At 47.2% G+C, this 20545-nt stretch overlaps 1 protein-coding gene across 4 annotated transcripts in view; it reads right to left on the bottom strand.

Moving 5' to 3' along the window:
- The window catches only part of FARS2 (phenylalanyl-tRNA synthetase 2, mitochondrial), a 1625806-nt gene that overhangs the window by 798111 nt on the left and 807150 nt on the right, over positions 1–20545 (bottom strand). For all 4 annotated transcript variants that reach the window (XM_078688052.1, XM_078688053.1, XM_078688051.1 and 1 more), the window contains one exon: positions 12392–12523. In XM_078688052.1, the coding sequence (XP_078544178.1) occupies positions 12392–12523 (132 nt within the window). The remainder of the gene's footprint in view (positions 1–12391; positions 12524–20545) is intronic.

The following is a 20545-nucleotide window of genomic DNA, read 5'->3' as shown; positions in this document are numbered from 1 at the left end:
GCAATGCACTTTACAGAGAGGCACAATGACGGAAGTGTGCTGGTTGCACGTTGTATACTGCAGAGAGATGGGGGGTTAATCACACTTGTATGCTGGTATTTGAAAGCGGTTGTATTGCGCAGGGAATTATGTACTCGTGTTTAAAATACTCGCTTTCTGTGCAGTAAAAAGGGCGGCCTTTGCCAATGGCGTGATGTTGTTACTAGTAAATTGTGGCGAGAGTCCGCATTGTAGGCCTGAATAGCTCTTCAAGCTATCCCGATCACTGGTGCAATCAAGAGATAGTGACAGGTGTTCTACAAAACACGTGTGTGCTCACATTTCTGACCAGGGGAACATGCTTGGAAATAACAAAATGCCAGACCTCAGCTCTAGGCCTGGTTGGCAAATTCCATTCGGCTCGTGGAATTTGCGGAATTTGTGTAATTTCGCGTTCCGTGGAGTACACGAAATTACCCTAAATTCTGCGTTCCGCGACTTCGCAAAATTTTTTGCTTGTTCACGTCCTCAAATGCGTGTTCGCAAGATATTTCCCCCCGAGCACGCAAACAGCGATTGCGAACAGTAAAAAAGCATCGCGAACAAGCAATTCCGCGTGTTGGCGGAATTTTTGCATGTTCGCAGAGATTTGTTACCGTTTCGCGGAGATTTGCGTAAGGATATTACGCAAATTCCGCTCAACCCTACTCAGCTCGCCCCTCGCATGAACCACGACACTGAGCTCTGCCTGACCCAAAACAGACTTCAGGCTGGAGGGAAACAGCTAATTAGAACCCCATGTCGAGGCGAGGCCTGGCCACATCAGCATTCTTTTTATTTTGACAACGGCAAATGTGATACAAACATAACATTAATTTTTATGTTAATCTTGACAAAAGTGAAGGATTGCATTGCCCTGGACACCCATGCACACAGAGGCACGCACACACACAGATGCTTTCACATACACAGGCAAACACACACTGATGCTTTAACATACACAGGCAAACATACACAGGCATGCACACACGCCCAGGCACGCACACACGCCCAGGCACGCACACACACAGATGCGCACACAGGCCCAGGCATGCACACACACGCCCAAGTACGCACACACACGCAGATGCGCACACATATACAGGCACACACACATAGGCACGAAAACATACACAGATGCTTTCTCATACAGAGGCAAACACACACAGATGCGCGCACAAGCCCAGGCACGCACACACACACTGATGCACACACAGATGCGCACATATGCCCAGGTACGCACACATACACATGTACACCCACAGAGGCACGCACACATACACAGATGCGCGCACAGACGCGCATGCACGCACACACAGATGCATTCACATACACAGGCAAACACACACAGGCATGCACACATACACAGATGCGCACACACACCAAGGCACGCACGCGCACACACATACACACACATACATTCATGTTTCCGTCCAGAACTACACCTTGAAAGAGAGGCCCATCAGCGTTTGTTTTATTCTGACTACCGCAAAAGGGATACAAGCATAACATTCCTTTTCAGTTAATAATGACAACAGTCCCTACTATTTTAGATTCCCCCCAATCCCCGTCATGCTCTTGCAGTTGACACTACAGAGCTGCCTGAATGAGAAGAGCATTGTACTTCAGCGGAAATATCTGCATAAGACGCACATCTGGAGGCTCAAGCAACACTTTAAGTGGAATGAAACAACCAGTGTGCCTCTCAAAAGGGCGTGACCGATGTAATTAGGGGCCTGGCTTAAAAATGTGCGCGCATAGTGGGCCCCCGGCTGGTATTTTGCTGCTTCTGTCATTGCCTCCAGATATATAATACAATCAGTAACATTACACCTACAACCAGCCAGGACTATTGGCTTTGTCATTGGTTGTAAGTTGTGTAAGATAAATAAGAAACAACTTTGGCTTCGTTGTATAGAAGATTAAAAATGCTTCAGTTCTGAAATGACGAGACTGAAAGAACCACAATGAGTCTCTTTGACGTTACATCACAGGCAGTGAGGGGGGCACTGCTGCAGTGTGAAGTTTTGTTTTTTTCACCATGAGGATGAGGGCAAAAACGGAGAGTCTGATAGGAACTCATCTCAGCAGCTGCTTTTTAGATCTGCCATTGCTGAGTACCAGCAGGACCCGGCCCACTTAAAACACTGGGCTCATGGTCAAAAACAAAAGCTCTAACATGTTTACCCAAGTCTTACTGTCCATATTTGTCAACAGACCTCAATCAGACGAGAAACCCCAGATTTTCTAAGCAAAAAAGTGGCTAATTTAGCCTGTCTCCTGCATGAAATTGCCTCTGCTTTAACAGAATTCAGGAGGACGGTGCATTTTTCCTGTTCTGTTTTTTTAAAAATCTCCCCCTTACCTCTTCTGAAACGTTGGCATGTGTGCCCACCGGTTCCCGACCTTCAGCCATGCTCTTAAATGAAAGCTGCTCCCTGGAACCTGTGACGCCGACACCACTTCTCACAAGGGCGGGGGACGGGTTCAAGGACTGCCAGACTCCACTTTTCGCCAGGTCCTGTATTGTAAATCCACCGATGCACTGCGCGTTAAATCAGGGAGTGGTGGTTCTTTGGCTGGATTAAGAGTGGTTTAGCTAATTGTTTTACTTTCGTCCTTTTTGGAAATTATTCAGCCTATGAAACAGAAATCGGTAAAACATTTGTGCCGCCCACTGACCCATGGTACAGGCGTCTTTAAAACCTGGACGCCTGGCCTAAGTCCACAGGTATTAAACATGGACAAGAACAGAGCAGCCTGAAACCAGGACTGGTGGTATGGCGCTAAACAGGTCATGAGGATCGGGCAGAGGTCGCACTTCAAGCTACCCGGACCGGGGCCATGACCTGAGCAACACGGACTGGGCAGAGGTTCCGAACAGGGGAACCAGGACCGGACACAGCTTGCTAACCAAGCGCGTGTACAGGTGAGACGCAACCCGCAGCATCGGGAAGTCGTAGACTGACAGACAGTGTGGGGAAAGGGGTTTAGGGGAGGCGCATAAGCCGCCCACCGCGATGGTGGATCCGCGAAGGCCTCGCACGGGCTTTCCGCACTGCTGGGTGGCAGACACCGTGCACACTGGAGCTCTTATCCCACGGGTCGGGGCACAGATTCCAGAGTAGAAGCAGGGTCATATGCACTCTCAATGTGCATGAAAGACATTGTTGGAAATTAGCATTGTCCGCTCACCGTCTAAACAAGCGGCAGTGAAAGCTATCGCGAAAGCGATCGCTATTGTAAAACAAACACGCCCACGAGGTGTGCGTGCCCTTGCGCCACAGCGAAACATGTGGTTTCAATTTTCGCGCCCGTGTCTGGGCACAATAATTGAAACCACATGGCTTTTGGTGTGCGTAATAGACACCAATAGGCCATGGGCGGACCAATGCGCCCGCCTTTGGCCTATTGCGTGCTGCCTTTCTAAAAAACACGCACGCAAAGGCCAATAACATGCCACAGAAGGAAAGGCACACGCTTGTGCGTGTGCCATTCCTAGGTCAGTCTGCTAACCCCCATTTTTACCTACTAAATGTCTCGCGCTGCGCACTGCAACGCTAGGCGCAAGACCTAAAAAGAATAAAGAACAAATCTTCATGCAATAAAATGACAATGAAAAAATAAGGACATAAGCAACTCAAATAGTCCTTCCGTCAAAAACGCAAATAATAATCAATACGACGATTTACAATAAACAATCAAATCATACAATAATTGGCTTTACAATGCGAGCAATTCTCCAAAGAACAATAAGGTCTTCCATCCTATAACATCGCTACTTTAGCAGATGCATCACTCTCTTCAGCTTATACATTCAAGCACCAGGGGAAGCTTTTATGTTGGTTGTGGCAATGGATTCCCCTCCGCAAGAGGAGGTGTTACTGATTGTGCTCGAGTTCGAGATGAAGTGCAAGTGGAATATAGGCTCCAAAAGTTTTTGGGGCGGTTCCTAGGGGGGAGGAGCTCACTGTATGTTTCTGTTTGCGTGTTGCAGTACAACATATCTCTGGACCATTGTTTCAGTGTGGGAGGGGGGCCTCTGGACCACTGCATAGCCATCGTCATTTGGCGACCAACATTGCCATGTCTACCAAGCGCCTAATGGTTTTCTGTATATTGGTCGGCCCTGTTGTAACTTTGTAGTCCACTACATTCGGGACCTCTGACCAGAACTCCTTTTCGCAAATCAAGAACCCGGAACCCAGAGTGAGCGAGAATACGTGGCTCCTGGAGTCACCTTTGGGAGGCATTTAACCCGGGATGTCTGAGGATGGAGGGGCTGGACCTAGGGGGGAGACCAGTACCGGTGGCTTGCCCTATTGTCTCTAACCTTTTATTTTCCACAAGGAGAATGGACCCCTAAGGGGCTGCAATTTTAGTCAATCGTACTAAGACCCACCAAACTATTTGTATTTGAAATGAAATGTCTTTCTTTTCTCCATGGCTGGGGTTGGCCAAGGCCAAACCCCCTTTGGATTGCTTAGTGCCAGATCTTGTCTTGTGGCTTATTGAGGTTAGGGTTTCTTGGGCTGTGCTTACACCCAGAGTTCTTTAAGGGTACATTCGGGTAAGGAAGGGGGGGGGGGGGCGAGTGGGGCTCGGTGACATGTACCGCTTGGGTCACTGGTTGTGCCAGAGGGAGACCAGTATATTTGGCCCATGAGAGGGAAGGGGACTGGGAATTCAGGGACAAAGTTACGGCCTGTTGTGATGTAATGCTGGGGTGCTTCATAAGACAAGTGGCAATATGGAGATGTGAGGTGGCAGACATGGCCCGCTAGTCGGGTTCAGGTACCTGATAGGTATACTAATGACAGACACAGGGACTAGGTATAAGTTCCTCAGATGGAACGAGCGGGGCTAAACTGACCAGAGAAGGTGCATGCCTATTTGAAAAGATACAGAGTTACAGTTTGCCTCTTAAAGGAAACAGAGGAATGTGGGGCTAGCATTGTTAGCTTAAGGAACAAATGGAGGGGTCAATAAGCCATTTCCGATTCGGGAATCATGTGGCGGTCCTCATATGGGTATCCCCCAGAGTTGTCTTGACTGGCACCCTAGATGCGCACGAGCTCTGCCTCATTATTACATATGCACCCAACGTGGATAGCGATAACTATTTCAGGACGGTGCTAGTGGCGGCAAGGGCCACATGGAGACAGAGGTCATCTTGGCTGATGGTGAAGTTGATAGGTTCCCACTTAGAAAAGGCACTTAGCCGAATATGACTACAGCGCTTAAATAGAAGAAGACGAGCGTGGGGTTGGTAGATATATGGCGGATACAGCACCCGCAGTTGCTAGCATACTCTTGCTACACCCTAGCGACAGACACACATAGTAGGGTGGACTACTTCCTCCTACTGGCAGTTGCTGCTCAGTGAGTGACTAACTCGGACTATTTGGCTCACTACCTGTTGGATTACTCGCCCCTCCTGACCACATATTCCCTGGCTAAGTCGGTGCTTCGAGTGCTGGTATGGCGACTGAGAGTGGAGGCCCTGACAGATCCGGCATTTGTGGAGGCACTCACAGAAGTGTTAACTAAATATTTTGCAACTAACTGGGGTAGTAAGATGCCTACAGCAGTGGAGTGGGACGCAATCAAAGAGGTTATAAGGGGAGTGCGTATGGCTACATCTACAGTCATACGGCAGACATTAGAGAAGGACCTGAAACAGCAGGAGGAGAACATAGGCCAGATGACTGTATGTACTCAAGGGAACCATGTACGAGATTCTTGGGCATGACCTCCGAGAATTGGATCAGCTATTGGTGGAGCTGTGATCAAACCCACTCAAGCTGGAATGGGAATTAAACCCACTCAAGCTGGAATGGGAAGTAAACACACTCAAGCTGGAATGGGAAAAGGAAGGGATGGAGGTACCGGACCTCGAGCTCCACTGCTTAGATGCTCAGTTGCAGCATGCAGTCCACTGGCTAGATGAGGGTGGAAGCTGGGAAACGGACTCTCCATGATGGTATGTACAGGGACAATAACTTTGGAGCCCTACTGATGAGAGTGAAAAGAGTCTCTGAATCCCTGCCACATGTGATCCGACTGCAGTGCCAGCTCTGTGAGAGAGCGATCCAGGAAGTGATTTGGAGGGTACCGTATGTGCCAGACTTAGAGATCTGGGAAGTCCAGCCCTTTTCCCAGATAGCTAAGACTGTGGCTGTTGACAGAATGGTGGGTGTGCCATGCTGTGTGACCTCTATCTCGCAGCCCAATTTATCACCATGGAAATGCATTTGAGGCATTTAGGTTAGGTCCAGGTCAGTTTCTACAGTAAGCAAAAATAGTTGCCACAACAAGGAGGACATGGACATGGCCCTCGTTCCCTGAGGCCCCTGAACCCACGCAAACAATGGCCACCGTTCTCTCGATGGACGGAGGTCGGAAACTAATCACGCAACCTTATCGGGCCCTTTGTGCGGGGAAACGGGTGACACCGCTGAAGGTCAAGGATGCCTGGCAGCAATTTAGCGATAACCCTATTACTAATAAGCAATGGCTTAAAATACATAGTGAAGTGTGTGAGGTATCGATCAATGCACAGTTTTAAGCTGGTGCAGAATAATTACATACATATTGCTTACCTCACTCCCGAGCGGTTACATAATATATATCCAGTGAGGGTTTCGGTATGTGTACGTTGTCAGTGATTTCTTTCATGTAGTGTGGAGCTGCCCTGCTATTTTGACATTTCGAGAGGTGTTAGCCCAGGTCACAAGCTTACGGGTTGATCTGTCCCGCTTACGATCAAACAGTACCGACTGGGCCTACATCCTGACAAGAAAAAGAAGAAATTGAGCAGCAAGTACATGACGCTAGGCGAAATATTAGCTAAAAGGAGCATTTGCCAGTAAATGGTCGTGTCCCCAGCTCTCTTTGATACAGGACTGGTGGCAGGATTTACTGGAGCAGGCGGGAGCAGAAGAAGTGCATATAAGAAAGGTACCGAAGGACGAGAAGCTGGCAGATGACTTCATCTCTTGAAGAGCTATGATACAAGCCCTAATGGACACTGCCAGTACCAGACCTCCAGAAGACAATGATAGAACGCTTATGGCAAGGGAAGGTGCTGTGACCATGTGGTGAGCAAACCTATTGCCTGATAAAGATGGGGGATTGACTGACAGGGTCTGCCTGAGGAATAAATGAAAGGTAACATAGGTAGCTCTTGGGCTATGCTGGCTAAACTGACAGATGGAAGCACAGGTTGGTGGGGGTGGTTAGGTTCAGGGAACTGTTGTTTTGCATCTAGCTCCGTCTGCACTAAGCGGATGCTGTTTATCTAAATTGGTATGTTACACTGCACAGAACTTTTTGTTACTATAAATGTAATCCTAAAACTGCAAAAGTCACTATAACATCTTGTATGTCATACGTGATAATATATTTGGAGAAATGCCAATAAAAACAAATTAAAAAAACGATGAGGGAAGCATTAGTTATCCTAATTTCAAAACCAGATAGAGAGCCCACAGATGTTAGGGCATATAGTCCATTGTCTATGATCAATGCAGAAGTTAAATAATCTACAGTGACTTGCTCATGTCATGCACAGCCTAGAAACTGGTGGCGCTATACATTGAGAAGGTATTTGATAGAGTGGCTGGGATTCCATCTGAGGTGTGTTGCACTATATAGGCAGAGGGCGCACATAGTTAAGCTGGATTAAACTGCCATATGCAAAACCTACTACTTAGGTTAGGACAGATTAAGAGGTCTCAGAGAGCTGGACCCCAGAAAGAAGAACAACCAAGAATGCATCCTCCCAACCCTCTTGATTGCCCTGGCAATGGACGTGCTAAATTGTCATCTGCAAGTTGTTCCCCAAGAGTGGAGTATAACAACAGGAAGTGAGAACAACATTGTATCTATTTAGGCAGACAATACCCTTATACTTGAAGGATCTAGTGCAATTCTGGCTGATACTTTTAAGGGAGTTGTCAAAGTACAGGTAAACATCGGGACTGCATACTAACTGGGTCAAGTCCATATTATTCCCACTGGGTGGGCTTTGAGGTCCTGGGAGAACAAGATTATCTAGACGTACATATTCTGTGGGAGACTACTGGGTTCCATTATCTGGCCATCCACATCATGTGTGATCCTGAAACAGAGCACTTGGTTAACATGAGCAAAGTGTTGGAGGGACTAAAGCACTCAACTGAATTCTAGAGTGGGTTGCCATTGTCTGTGACGGGTAAAGAGTCCTTTGTCTTGCTGTCGCGATGTTGTCCAGGGATCCATGTTTCCCATCCCAGAAAGTATATTTAAAGGATTAGCTTAGTTGTTGGTGTCTCTGATATGGGCTGAGAAGTGAAGTAGGGTCAGATTGGGCATCTGGAAGTAGCCATGGGAAGGAAGGCAGGAACTCCCAGATATGGAGTTATATTACATGATACACCTGATGGAGCATGCAGTGCAATGGTTGGGCAAAGATGTAATTGGGTGGCGTGTCTTTAAAGAACGCATGACAATGTAACACTACCCGACCTACTCATGTTTCGTAAATTATTTCATTCAATGTGTAATCGATCAGCAGTAGTTGGGGCAAGAAGGAAATAATGAGACACCTGCAGTTTGTAACTGAGGTGCAGCTGTGGAGCATTTGCCCCTTTAGACAGATCACACAAGAAAGGAACTTGGCCAAATCTAAGTGGAATGTGTGCAAGGTTCTGGGAGACATCAGACCTGACAACAAGTATGTCACATTTGCTGAAGTGCATGAATATTTTTGACTTGATCCTGGTCAGTTTGTACAATATTCACGCATATCACAGACAGCTATAGAGATTTGGCACACATTCCCTAATGCCCCAGAGATCACACAAATTATAGTTAAAGGTAAAGCAAGGATCAAGACTGGTGCTAATCCATTGTGCCTGCTTCAACAAGATAAAGGAGGTGGTGCCGTTGAGGCTAGGGAGAGATAGATCACAGACTGTAAGGAACCACTCACTGGGCTGGAAAGAGAAAACAATGCAAATGCATGTTTTATACTGGTGCAGCTTAATTACCGGCATAGGACCCAACAAACTTGAGTTAAGTAAGATCTTCTCTGAATGCTCTCTTCATTGGCCAGGGCAGTGGGAACCTAAAGCAGACGTCGATCATGTCATGGAAGGTGGAAGCCTATTAGTCGGATATGATAGGGAGGCTGTAGATGATCACAGGTGGGGTTTTTACACTGGGGTTGCTCCCAAAGAAAAAGGCCAAGATAAAATGCAGTATTGCGACATACAATGGAGTGGGCCACAGTAGAAGAGAGCTTAATGAAGGTATTAAATAGGAATGGTAAACTTACTGAAGATTTGGCCGAGTGGGCAGCAATGCTTCAAGGACTTTCTGATCTTCTGGATGCTAATACAGCAAGTGAGAGGCAGTTCTAAGCACATATGATAGTAAGGAGGAAATAAAGCGGGATACAATCCTAAACAAGAATACATGTGAGGCCAAAGATGCTTCCAAACAATGAGCTGGTTGACTAACATGCAGTGGTGGCTAGTGACCTATGAAAGTTGTGGAGCAAAGCAGAAGCAGGTCTCGGGGCTCATGGCTAGCACTTTTATATGTCACTAGCCGCCACTGCACAGCATTTTTGTTTATGTCGCAATGGATGCCCACTTAATTAACAAACTGCACAGACATGCCCTGAAGGCGACTTGCTAGATGGTCCATACATACTAAACCATTATTTTCTCTGTAGGTTTGAAGTAAACAAATTGAATTTGATGACATGGTTGCTCCAGGCATGGTCCATGTGCCTTTCAATTGTGAGCCATGTTTTTTTGATAATATTAAGCCTAATGGCGAATAATTGAAAAGTAACGGCCACTAGGGTATCTGTGTACTCTTTTATGTGTTTTGAAAGATAACTAACAATATGCCCCCCTATTTCTCGTGCATGGCCGCATCACATCTATTTTTACTGTGCATGTTTAATACATTCTCAGGTATCATTTTACCTGACTCTAGCCTTGCTCCAATGATCACTGCCAAATACCAAGAATGAGTTTACCTCTCAAAGCACAACCAACAAACGTGGGAAACCTGGCGTGTATGTGCATTTCTATCTTTAAAGTAGCAAGACCAGTGGTATTACAGTACCGCTGGCTGCAAAAGATCTACACAACTCCGTTATCTGTGCTGAAAACCATTTGACCAAATAAGTCTGTGGTGGGGTAATAACAACAAAAGTGCTTACCGACGACGGGGGAACGCTCTCTGCTCATCTCAGGCACACACAACAGGTAATGCTCATGTAAGGAATACAGCCTTTGTGAGAGGAGGGAAGTGGCAAGAAACTTGACAGCACAGGCAGTACACACAGTGATAGGTGCTGTTGACTACACAACTAAGGGAAGGTACTTCTGCCGAGACGACTGTTCCCAGAAACCACCACAGCGGGAGGTGACTTTGGTAGAGACAGTAAGAGCATAGAGCAACCAAACCTAACCAATCCTGAGCAGTTTTCAGCATGAGAGTAGCACCATGATCGGTCGGAGCAGCTTAAGGCAGTGCTCCTTTTCAGGCTAGGATCCTGTGTCTGCAGTCCACTGGGCTGATCTACAGCTTACAGATTTCTGCGGTCTGATATGTGCATGTCGGGCTGGCCGTCGCATGTCGGCTGAACAATCCGACATGTGCACTTTAAACAACTGTCTACAAGTCAGAATGGCCCCGCCCCTGTCCTCATACGTAAAGCGCACTAGAATGGTAATGACCAATGCCATTCTATTTACTTTTTGTTGCATGCAGGTGCTATGCTTGCAGCAGTCAGGGCGACGCTCCTCCGCCCTATAGGAGGAACTGCCACTGCTAACAATAAGAGGTTACACATAATATAAGGGGAGACGACTGATAAACAGGAGTGGGCTAGTGGAGACACTCACAGCCTTGGATCAATATAGAGTTCATGATTATGTGCTAACAGTGACTTTTCGTTCATTGCTCACTTTCAATTGCATGGCAAAAGAATACACTATTAACGTCCACTTGTTAATTCTCCTGAATTTAATGGTGTGTTATGATCAATAAAATTAGAAAAACATTAAAAATATTTATACAAATCAAGTATGCACTTGGTTCTGAAGACAGACTCTTTCACTGTGTGAGTACTAAGTGCCCATGTTATTAAAATGGTGCCCACATGCTTCTACGCAATACAAAATCATTATTAGTGGGTGAATAATATTTTCAATAGGGTCATAATATTTTCAAAAGAGTAACACATTTTTACACTTAAAAAAAAGTTTACATTTTGCGTGGCCTCGTGATCCCTTTTGTCGATGTGTTTTACCATGACAGCAGGATAGCACTGACACAAGGTATGCCCCATAATATGCACAATATGTTTTTTCTTGCCACACATAATTTAGTTTGCCCTGCCACATAATTTGGTCCTCCACTGCATCATAATTGCCATGGCTCTTTGAAGATAGATGGCAATAAATGAGGTACGGTTTTAACAGTGCGATGAGATACTAAATTGACCGGTGCTTCTCAATCTGAAAAAAAAAAGTTTTCTCTTTATATTTGTACTTTTATATAGTGAATACTAGCCTCGAGTGGTGGCAGAGCGCTTTACAGTGGTTCAAATATAGAAAGAGAGAATATTGAGGGAATTTATTTCCCTTCACATTGTCAGATAAACTATAAACATGTTGAAGAGAAGCAGTTCGGGGTCAAAATGAAATCCCCTCTACATCTGTCAGGAACCTCCTGAGGTTCTACTGAGACCATCAGTCTACAGAGAGAAGGTGCTAGTTAGGGCATGCAAGAAGGAACCGGTAGAAAGCATTTATCTTCGTGAAGACTTTGAAGGAAAGGTTCCTCCTGATGGAGGGGGTTGGAAAGTCCACACAGTAAATAGCTTTAGAAAAGGCACCACTAACTCAATTTAAAAATGCAGCCAGGTTAGACGAATTTCATACTTTCCCATGAAAACGAAACTGAAATTACTGCTAAAAATAATGTGTGATACTCCTTCTCTGAAATCATCCATAGATCATGATTCCTGCACTCCCTCCCCTATGGATGAGACTTCAGTGGTACGCTCCTAAACAAGTTATTGGTTTGTTTTCTATGATATGATGCTCAAAATTTTTGTTTTAGCCGCCAAGCACCTGATTGGCCTGTGATCTCCTACCAGCTACTATCAGTTTTGTCTAGCACTTTTTTGATTTAAAACAAAAAGGGCTTTAGAAGAACAATCATTAATTCATTCATTCATGGACGTAAACAGCTTTCAGTGGTAACGCTGGTTTTCCTGTGTGAGCAATCTCTCTGCTGTGACGCGAATCACACCAGAAGTGTTTGCTAATAGCGACGCCAATGAAAAAGAAGAGTTTGTCAATACCTGATTCAATCAGCTTCTGTTCCATGACGCCGCAGCCCAGGACTTCCATCCATTCCCCTTGGAATCTGATCTCCATCTCAAAGGAAGGGTGGGTGAAGGGGAAGTAGCAGTCCACCCAGCGGATCTCCAGACCTGTGCCATGGTTGGAAGGCAGACAAGAGGGTGACAGAGTTAAAAGGCTATCCCCCTTTAGCAAAACGTGTCCTTAAGCTAATAACATAAATTACAGGATCCTGGAGAAAATATATAGCACACAGACTCATTTACAATACGTTAGGGCAAGGTAATAAATCTTGAAACGTGTGAAAAAATGCACATGTCTAGTCTAATATAAAAAGCACTCTGTGCAGTTCAGACACCCTATGAAACCAAATCAATCACTTGTCAGGCTCCTGCAACTACGTGTTGTAGGGGAAAATGAGCCAAGTTCATGGAAAGGCAATAGTTCTGTCAATGTCTGGAGCAGGCAAAGGCGAGGGGATTATCTGTAGAAGCACATTTGTGTTTCTATTTCCTTTGTTAATAGCCATATTAAGGACCTTTTTAAGCAAATGAATCTTGTTTCTTTTCACAGCACATAAATGTACTATAAAATGGACGACTCAGATCACTGAATATGTATGGGCATATTATTGGAGACGTGGGAAAGTCCGATCATAATCAGACAAAATGTAACATTATTTGATGTACATCTCAGCAAGAGGATGCGCCCAGTTGGCATCTGAGTAGGTGTGAATTCTGCACCTTCATAAGAAAAACAAGTTTAGCCACTTGTAAGGAAACCACAAGCCCTACAGCATTTGTATTTAGAATGTGAAAATTTCATAAGATGGCAGCAAAGGCCTGGTTTAAAGTTTGGTGGGAGGAAAGAGGGACCCCACAAAACTGGTTGTCAGGTAAAAGTAGAAGGGTGGAATACGGGTTGTGTTGGAAGACTAACTTGTTACCTATGTAAACGGTCTACATCGGTTCATTCTGCAGCCAACAATGAATGTGCACTATGAGTCACCGGGACCAGAGCACGGGCAACGTGTTCTTGTTACACCACAATCAACGGGGAAACCCTTGTATTTTACCCATTGTTCTGTTCACGACACCCATAAAGCGGCACCTGCACAAATACACATGGGATTCTCAAGACCAGGGTTGAGCCCATCCCCATTTGTCACCTCGTGTTCTACTAGGCAACTTTCATGGAACAGTACTATAGCATCGCAACAGTATAACCACCATGTTTATGTCCACATCTTAAAGCTGTAGAAATGTGGCGAAGAAGTGGTAAGGCAAGAACATCAGTGAGGCAGTGACTGTCCAAGTTAAAATCAGAAAAGAGAAAAAAATACAAACTGACTTGGAAATCAAAATAAATCAGTCTCACCATATAAGTTTAAATTACTTATCAACAAGCTAAAAGAAAAGAAAGATAATATAAGAAATATAAGGAATACCAATGGAATGCCAACCACCAGGTATCTATTGAGAAACACATGATATTGAATGTGAAAATAGGAGTTACAGTTGTAATACAACCGTATCCAAAATGTAAACTCACTGCAACCAATAACATTGACAAACATATAATTAAAACAATTAAAAACACAAGCTTTGGAGGTCGAGCACAACTATTTTTTTTTTTAAATAAGATGGGTTATGGCAGGGTTCGTAATAGGAGGAAAAAGTTGTTGGACCCTGCATAAAAGTTGTAGACAAATCACTGTAGGTTCATAAGACTATTGCAGGTCATTGCAACACAAGAATGCGACCACCCAGATAATGACGAGCATCTAGAAGGGATGCATTCTGGTAGCAATGTATCAACACCATGATATTCAGAGGCAAATGACTTTTTTCCACGGAGATAACCGCCTGAACAAGATCCCACTGACTATGCTCGTGACCGTCCACATCCCACAGACTAGATTTGAAAAAGTCGAATATCACTCCAAGAAGCAAAAGGCATAATCATCGGAGCATGCTGAAACTGAATACACGCTCTCCGCCAAGCATTATGTTAGGTAGAATCATTGAGAACATGCCTGCTGGTGAAGTTTTTACTCATGATGGCAAGAAACTGGGCCCACTTTGGGTGATGGGGGCTAGGAACAGGCTGAGACATATATGTTATGCTGCTTCAAAACATCATCCATCCATCTACATATCAGTCAGTACGGAAGCAGAGCACATTATAATGCTGCAGAATCTCTAATGGGGCTAATGAACAAATCAGTGGCATTAAGAAATTTAATAAAACATGGTTGAACATATTTATTGTCACCAAGAGCGAAGCATACATGGAGAGGCGACAATATGTAGAGTTAAAAATACAAAGAGAGAAAGAGAAGAGAGAGCGAGCGTGAGTGTGTATCTATTTTACTATGTTACTATTGCCAAACTTTCCCCAATGTTTAAGGTTCATGTAGTCTCCACCATGGTGACCGGTCACTGCCTCAGAGTACCTCTCTTATTTTTTGCAACGCCACGGACTAAGGACCACGGACCTCTGCTGTACCCTGCCTGCTAGCCGCTGCTGCTCGCCGGACCCGCTGCGCGGGTCCCGCTTCGCGGTCTAGCAGCGTGTGGAACTTTGCTTGGGGCTAGTTGTGACACCGGCAGGGCTGCGAGGGTAGAGCGGGTGGACTCTGTGTTCCAGGAGTCCCCGCGCGCCCCTGTCAGCTGGGCTCCTCTCCCTGCTGGCCGCGCCCCCAACCACAGCGGTATATAATTACCTTCAGCTTTCACACCAGCGGGAGTCTCTCTTATTTTTTGCAACGCCACGGACTAAGGACCACGGACCTCTGCTGTACCCTGCCTGCTAGCCGCTGCTGCTCGCCGGACCCGCTGCGCGGGTCCCGCTTCGCGGTCTAGCAGCGTGTGGAACTTTGCTTGGGGCTAGTTGTGACACCGGCAGGGCTGCGAGGGTAGAGCGGGTGGACTCTGTGTTCCAGGAGTCCCCGCGCGCCCCTGTCAGCTGGGCTCCTCTCCCTGCCGGCCGCGCCCCCAACCACAGCGGTATATAATTACCTTCAGCTTTCACACCAGCGGGAGTCTCTCTTATTTTTTGCAACGCCACGGACTAAGGACCACGGACCTCTGCTGTTCCCTGCCTGCTAGCCGCTGCTGCTCGCCGGACCCGCTGCGCGGGTCCCGCTTCGCGGTCTAGCAGCGTGTGGAACTTTGCTTGGGGCTAGTTGTGACACCGGCAGGGCTGCGAGGGTAGAGCGGGTGGACTCTGTGTTCCAGGAGTCCCCGCGCGCCCCTGTCAGCTGGGCTCCTCTCCCTGCCGGCCGCGCCCCCAACCACAGCGGTATATAATTACCTTCAGCTTTCACACCAGCGGGAGTCTCTCTTATTTTTTGCAACGCCACGGACTAAGGACCACGGACCTCTGCTGTTCCCTGCCTGCTAGCCGCTGCTGCTCGCCGGACCCGCTGCGCGGGTCCCGCTTCGCGGGTCCCGCTTCGCGGTCTAGCAGCGTGTGGAACTTTGCTTGGGGCTAGTTGTGACACCGGCAGGGCTGCGAGGGTAGAGCGGGTGGACTCTGTGTTCCAGGAGTCCCCGCGCGCCCCTGTCAGCTGGGCTCCTCTCCCTGCCGGCCGCGCCCCCAACCACAGCGGTATATAATTACCTTCAGCTTTCACACCAGCGGGAGTCTCTCTTATTTTTTGCAACGCCACGGACTAAGGACCACGGACCTCTGCTGTACCCTGCCTGCTAGCCGCTGCTGCTCGCCGGACCCGCTGCGCGGGTCCCGCTTCGCGGTCTAGCAGCGTGTGGAACTTTGCTTGGGGCTAGTTGTGACACCGGCAGGGCTGCGAGGGTAGAGCGGGTGGACTCTGTGTTCCAGGAGTCCCCGCGCGCCCCTGTCAGCTGGGCTCCTCTCCCTGCCGGCCACGCCCCCTAGTTTACCTTAAAAGAAGCAGCCGTTCCCGCTGCGCGGGAGCGCGCGGGAGGGCGCCGGGAGAAGCCCGGGACAAGGGCGGGACCATCTGTGGCCGTCCGGGGCCGCAGGAGGCCGGGCTGGGCCCGACCCCTTACATCTTGCAGTTTGGAGGATAGTGTTTCGACACAAGAGGGACATGGCAACAGAAGAGGCTACTCCGGGTAAAAATCCTAAATTACGTAATGGCTCACTGGAGAATTACTTTCCTAAGAAGAGCGAGGGGGAAAAGGACGCTATCTTAGCAGAGCGTAGGGCAGAGCGGCGCCGCTCAGTTGAGAATATGAAATCCAGACCCCTCTCCGATAGTCTTCATGTATTGAACCGGGAGGGAGATTCGACTGATTTGATCGATTTGAGCGAGGTTAACACTAGCCAAGACGGAGTTCCTTTATTGTTTCGTGACTTTGTAGCCACCCCCTGTCTGCCCGCAGAGGACATTGTAAGCGTCTCACCCACCCCCAGCTGTAGCCGTGTTATTGAGACCTCTAAACATAAGCAGCATAAAGCAAAGTCCTTACCTGTAGTTCAGATCCACCGCCCTCCCCCCAGTAAAAGAAGGAAGAAACAAAGGGTGGTACCAGGCACAGCCAAAACATCGCACACCGACTTTGGTAAAGGGTCTAATACTCTTTTTACACGCGAGGCTCCAACAGTTGTAGAGCAGGATCATACACTTCAGGGTGTGGCTATACCGATTCATTGCCCCGTTGTAGTGGACACACATGATGCGGCTCCAATTAACAACGATGGAGCGACCCCATCTGCTACTTCACCCCAACTTCCCTCTTCAGCGACAGGGAATTTGGAATTTTTGTTGAGATCTCTTCTCCGCCCTATTAATGAGTCTATTAAGAGGGTTGAAATTAGATTAACCATACTGGAAGCTGCTATAACTAGTTTGTCCACTGCTACTATTAATAAAGGGAGTGGGGCGGTGCAACCTATACCCTCGACAGGGCCCCCTCCCACTATACCCCCAAAGAAACCTGGAATCTCTTCTGTCCCCGTTCAGATTAAGCAAATTAGCCAGCCCCAGGGCAGAGTTGACCCCCCTCCACAAAACACATCGCCGTCTAAACATTTAAAGGCAGCAGTCACTGCATCGGGTGCTGTCCCCACTAAACCATTCTTAAAGGCTTCGATTAGCAACACTCAAAATACACTCAGGGACGGTGAAAATAGTAGAACTGCTCATAAAAGGGTTCCACAAGTAGAGATCCCCCCAGAAGCTGTGCCTTACGTCGTGATTTTATCGGGGGTGCCACAGTTAACAGGAAATAAGAAGGAGGGATATGTTGACCTTAAGAATAAAATTATTCACTGGTTGAGGTTGCATAGGCCGATAGCACCGAATATAGATGGGGACATAGTTCATGTCAGAAGGATTAACTGGCTGGGGAGTACTATGAAAAATATAGAGGGGGACTTAGTGGTGGTTAACTTTAGAGACCCTCGGGCAGTTGAATATATCTTAAACTGGCCACCTGGGAACGGGGAAACTGGCATCACCCCACGGGCTTTAACATTCTTTTATCCCAGGCTTGAAGCCACTTCCACTAAATACGCTAATAGACCTCAGTCTTTTAGGCCGCCCCTTACAAATCCCTATATTAATAATCATCCCCAGTATGGGCATCAGTCCACCAGGATGCCTGATTTACACTCCGCTTGGTCTACGGTTCCTTATAGACATTCGCTGAACACGGGCTCCAGGATGAACCACCTAATACCGTTTACCCCGTTGGATACTTACAATCGGTTTTCTCAGCTGTCAGGGCTGGAAGACTGCGATTGAAGTTTGGGGCTTGGGGGGGGGGTGTATGAACTTTATGGAGCAGAGGAAACTGGATTAAACGGAGGGATTATAGAAGCAGGAGTAGTTAGTTTACCTTCAGCCCATACGGCCATTACCAATGATCTTATTGAAGATTCTGGGCTAGCCGGGCCTTTATCTATTATGGCTGGTTGCTCTATATCCACCACTTCACTGGTCAGGGAGGGGGGGAGCCATACGAGCAGGCCGGTCGATGAGAGTCCGACTGTGGTGGGTAATACTTTTATTCCTAGAGGACAACGGGTAATAAACCTCCTATCCTGGAACATTGCCGGGTTAAAGAGGAAGCTCGACATCCCGGAGTGGCATACATTCATCGAGCAGTTTGATGTTTGCCTCTTTCAGGAAACATGGAGCTTAGTCCCGCTACACAAATCGGGGTTTACCACCCACTTTGTGCCTGCTGTAAGCAAAGGTAAGGGCAGACCAGCGGGTGGGCTCACTGTTTGGTTAAAAATAGATCTGAATTGGGGGGTCACATGCCACAATGTGGAGTGTAATGATATACTCCACCTTTCGGCAAGAGGACGGGAGGATGCAGCCAGGCTCGATCTACTTAATGTTTACGCTAGAGGGACACCGGGTGACTCTACCTCTTCGACTCTATCAGCCCTTGAATTGGCCTTAGCCAACTGCTCTTGTTCGGCTAAAATTCTTGTGGGGGGTGACTTTAACTGTACTTTCGAACCCCTCCTTGGAGATGACCCCTTGGGAATTGAAGAGGAGGATTCGAAATGGTCCATTCCAACGCTCTCCCTCCCCCCTATCAAGAAGTGGTCACCTAGGGTCATTCAATTGAACGCACTGACTAGGGATTATAAATTAAGAGCCCTTAATGGCAGGACTTTATCCGACCAGTCAGGGGCAGTGACCTTTAACAGACTCTCAGGGCCGTCCCGCATAGATTACATCTTAATGGACGTTGGATTCTGGGCGGACCTTATCGATATGAAGGTCTCTCCTAGTCAGGATAGTGACCACAACCCCTTGTGCTGTAAGTTCAATTGGGGGGGTCTCAACGCCAGGGGTGCGAGTGACTCCTTAAAAACAACTAAAGAGGTGGTCCCATGCAATAATAACCGTAGATTAAAATGGGTCAAGGCTAACCTTAAGGAGGACGATATGGATAGCATTAAAACCCTGATTGAGGGCTTGACCTCTAAATTAGAGATCTGGGAGGGAGATAACTGGCCCATTGATCCCCATCACCCCTTACTTGACTCTGTCTATAAATCAACAATAGACCAAGTTGGCCAATTTTTTATTTCAAAGGGGAAAGGCAACAGGGCTCCCGCTATGCCGTCTACTCTTTGCAAACCATGGTATACTGAACATTGCAAGAGCACTAGGAAAAATCTGACAAGAGCTCTGCTTTCGGGTGACCCCTTGCTGGTTAGAGCGGCCAGGAAGGATTATCTGAAAGCATTATTTTTGGCCAAACGGGAGTGGGAGGAACGGCATTGGCAGGAACTCTCCTTGGCTGTGAGCAGTAGGAACCCGAACCTCTTTTGGGATTTGATTAATAAAACAAGGCAGGGTAAATCGCAACCACTGGCTGTTCATATAACTAGTCAGCAATGGTTTACACATTTTTCATCCCTATATGGTGACATAGAGGAAACATCGAGCTTTGGGGTGAACGGGCTGGGTGAAGGGGTACAACCGGATGACACAGACTTGTCATTTTCGTCCTCAGAAGTATTGTTGGCAATCAGACACCTTACCCCTAAGAAAGCCGCCGGGCAGGATGGGATCCCCGGAGATTTGCTGATGGCGGAGCCAGAAGTCTGGGCCAAACTAATTGCCAGTATAATGAATCTGATCACGAGGGGTCATCAAGTACCAGACTCCTGGAAAGGAGCCGAGGTAGTTACTGTGCATAAGAAGGGGGCAAGAGATGACCCTGCGAACTACAGACCTATTAGTCTGATTGACATCATCCAGAAAGTGGTCGGCAGGGTCATCATCTCGAGAGTAGATGACTGGATAGAGGAGGCTAGTGTTCTCTCCCACTTACAAGCGGGGTTCAGAAAGAAGGTTGGCACAATGGACCAGGTCTTTCGCTTTTTTGCAATCTATTGGAAGGCAGTTACCATCAAGAAAGGCAGTTTGTATATGGCCTTCATAGATCTCAAGACTGCTTTCGACCTGGTCCCTCGTGCAAAACTTTGGCAAATACTCGGTGAAATGGGGTTTCCCAGTAGTCTTCTGTATCTAATAATGAAGCTGCACGAGGGGAATTATGCGCGGGTTAGATGGGGATCGCAGGGACAATTAACAGATAAGATCCCTGTGCGGAGAGGAGTACGCCAGGGTTGTGTCATGGCTCCGACCCTCTTCTCCCTATTTGTAAACGGAGTGGTGGACCATCTGAAGGGGG

Source organism: Lissotriton helveticus, chromosome 4_1, assembly GCF_964261635.1.
Source record: "Lissotriton helveticus chromosome 4_1, aLisHel1.1, whole genome shotgun sequence".
NCBI lineage: Eukaryota > Metazoa > Chordata > Amphibia > Caudata > Salamandridae > Lissotriton > Lissotriton helveticus.
The sequence above is the reverse complement of the archived record's forward strand: the minus strand, read 5'-3'. Positions and strand labels throughout refer to the sequence as shown.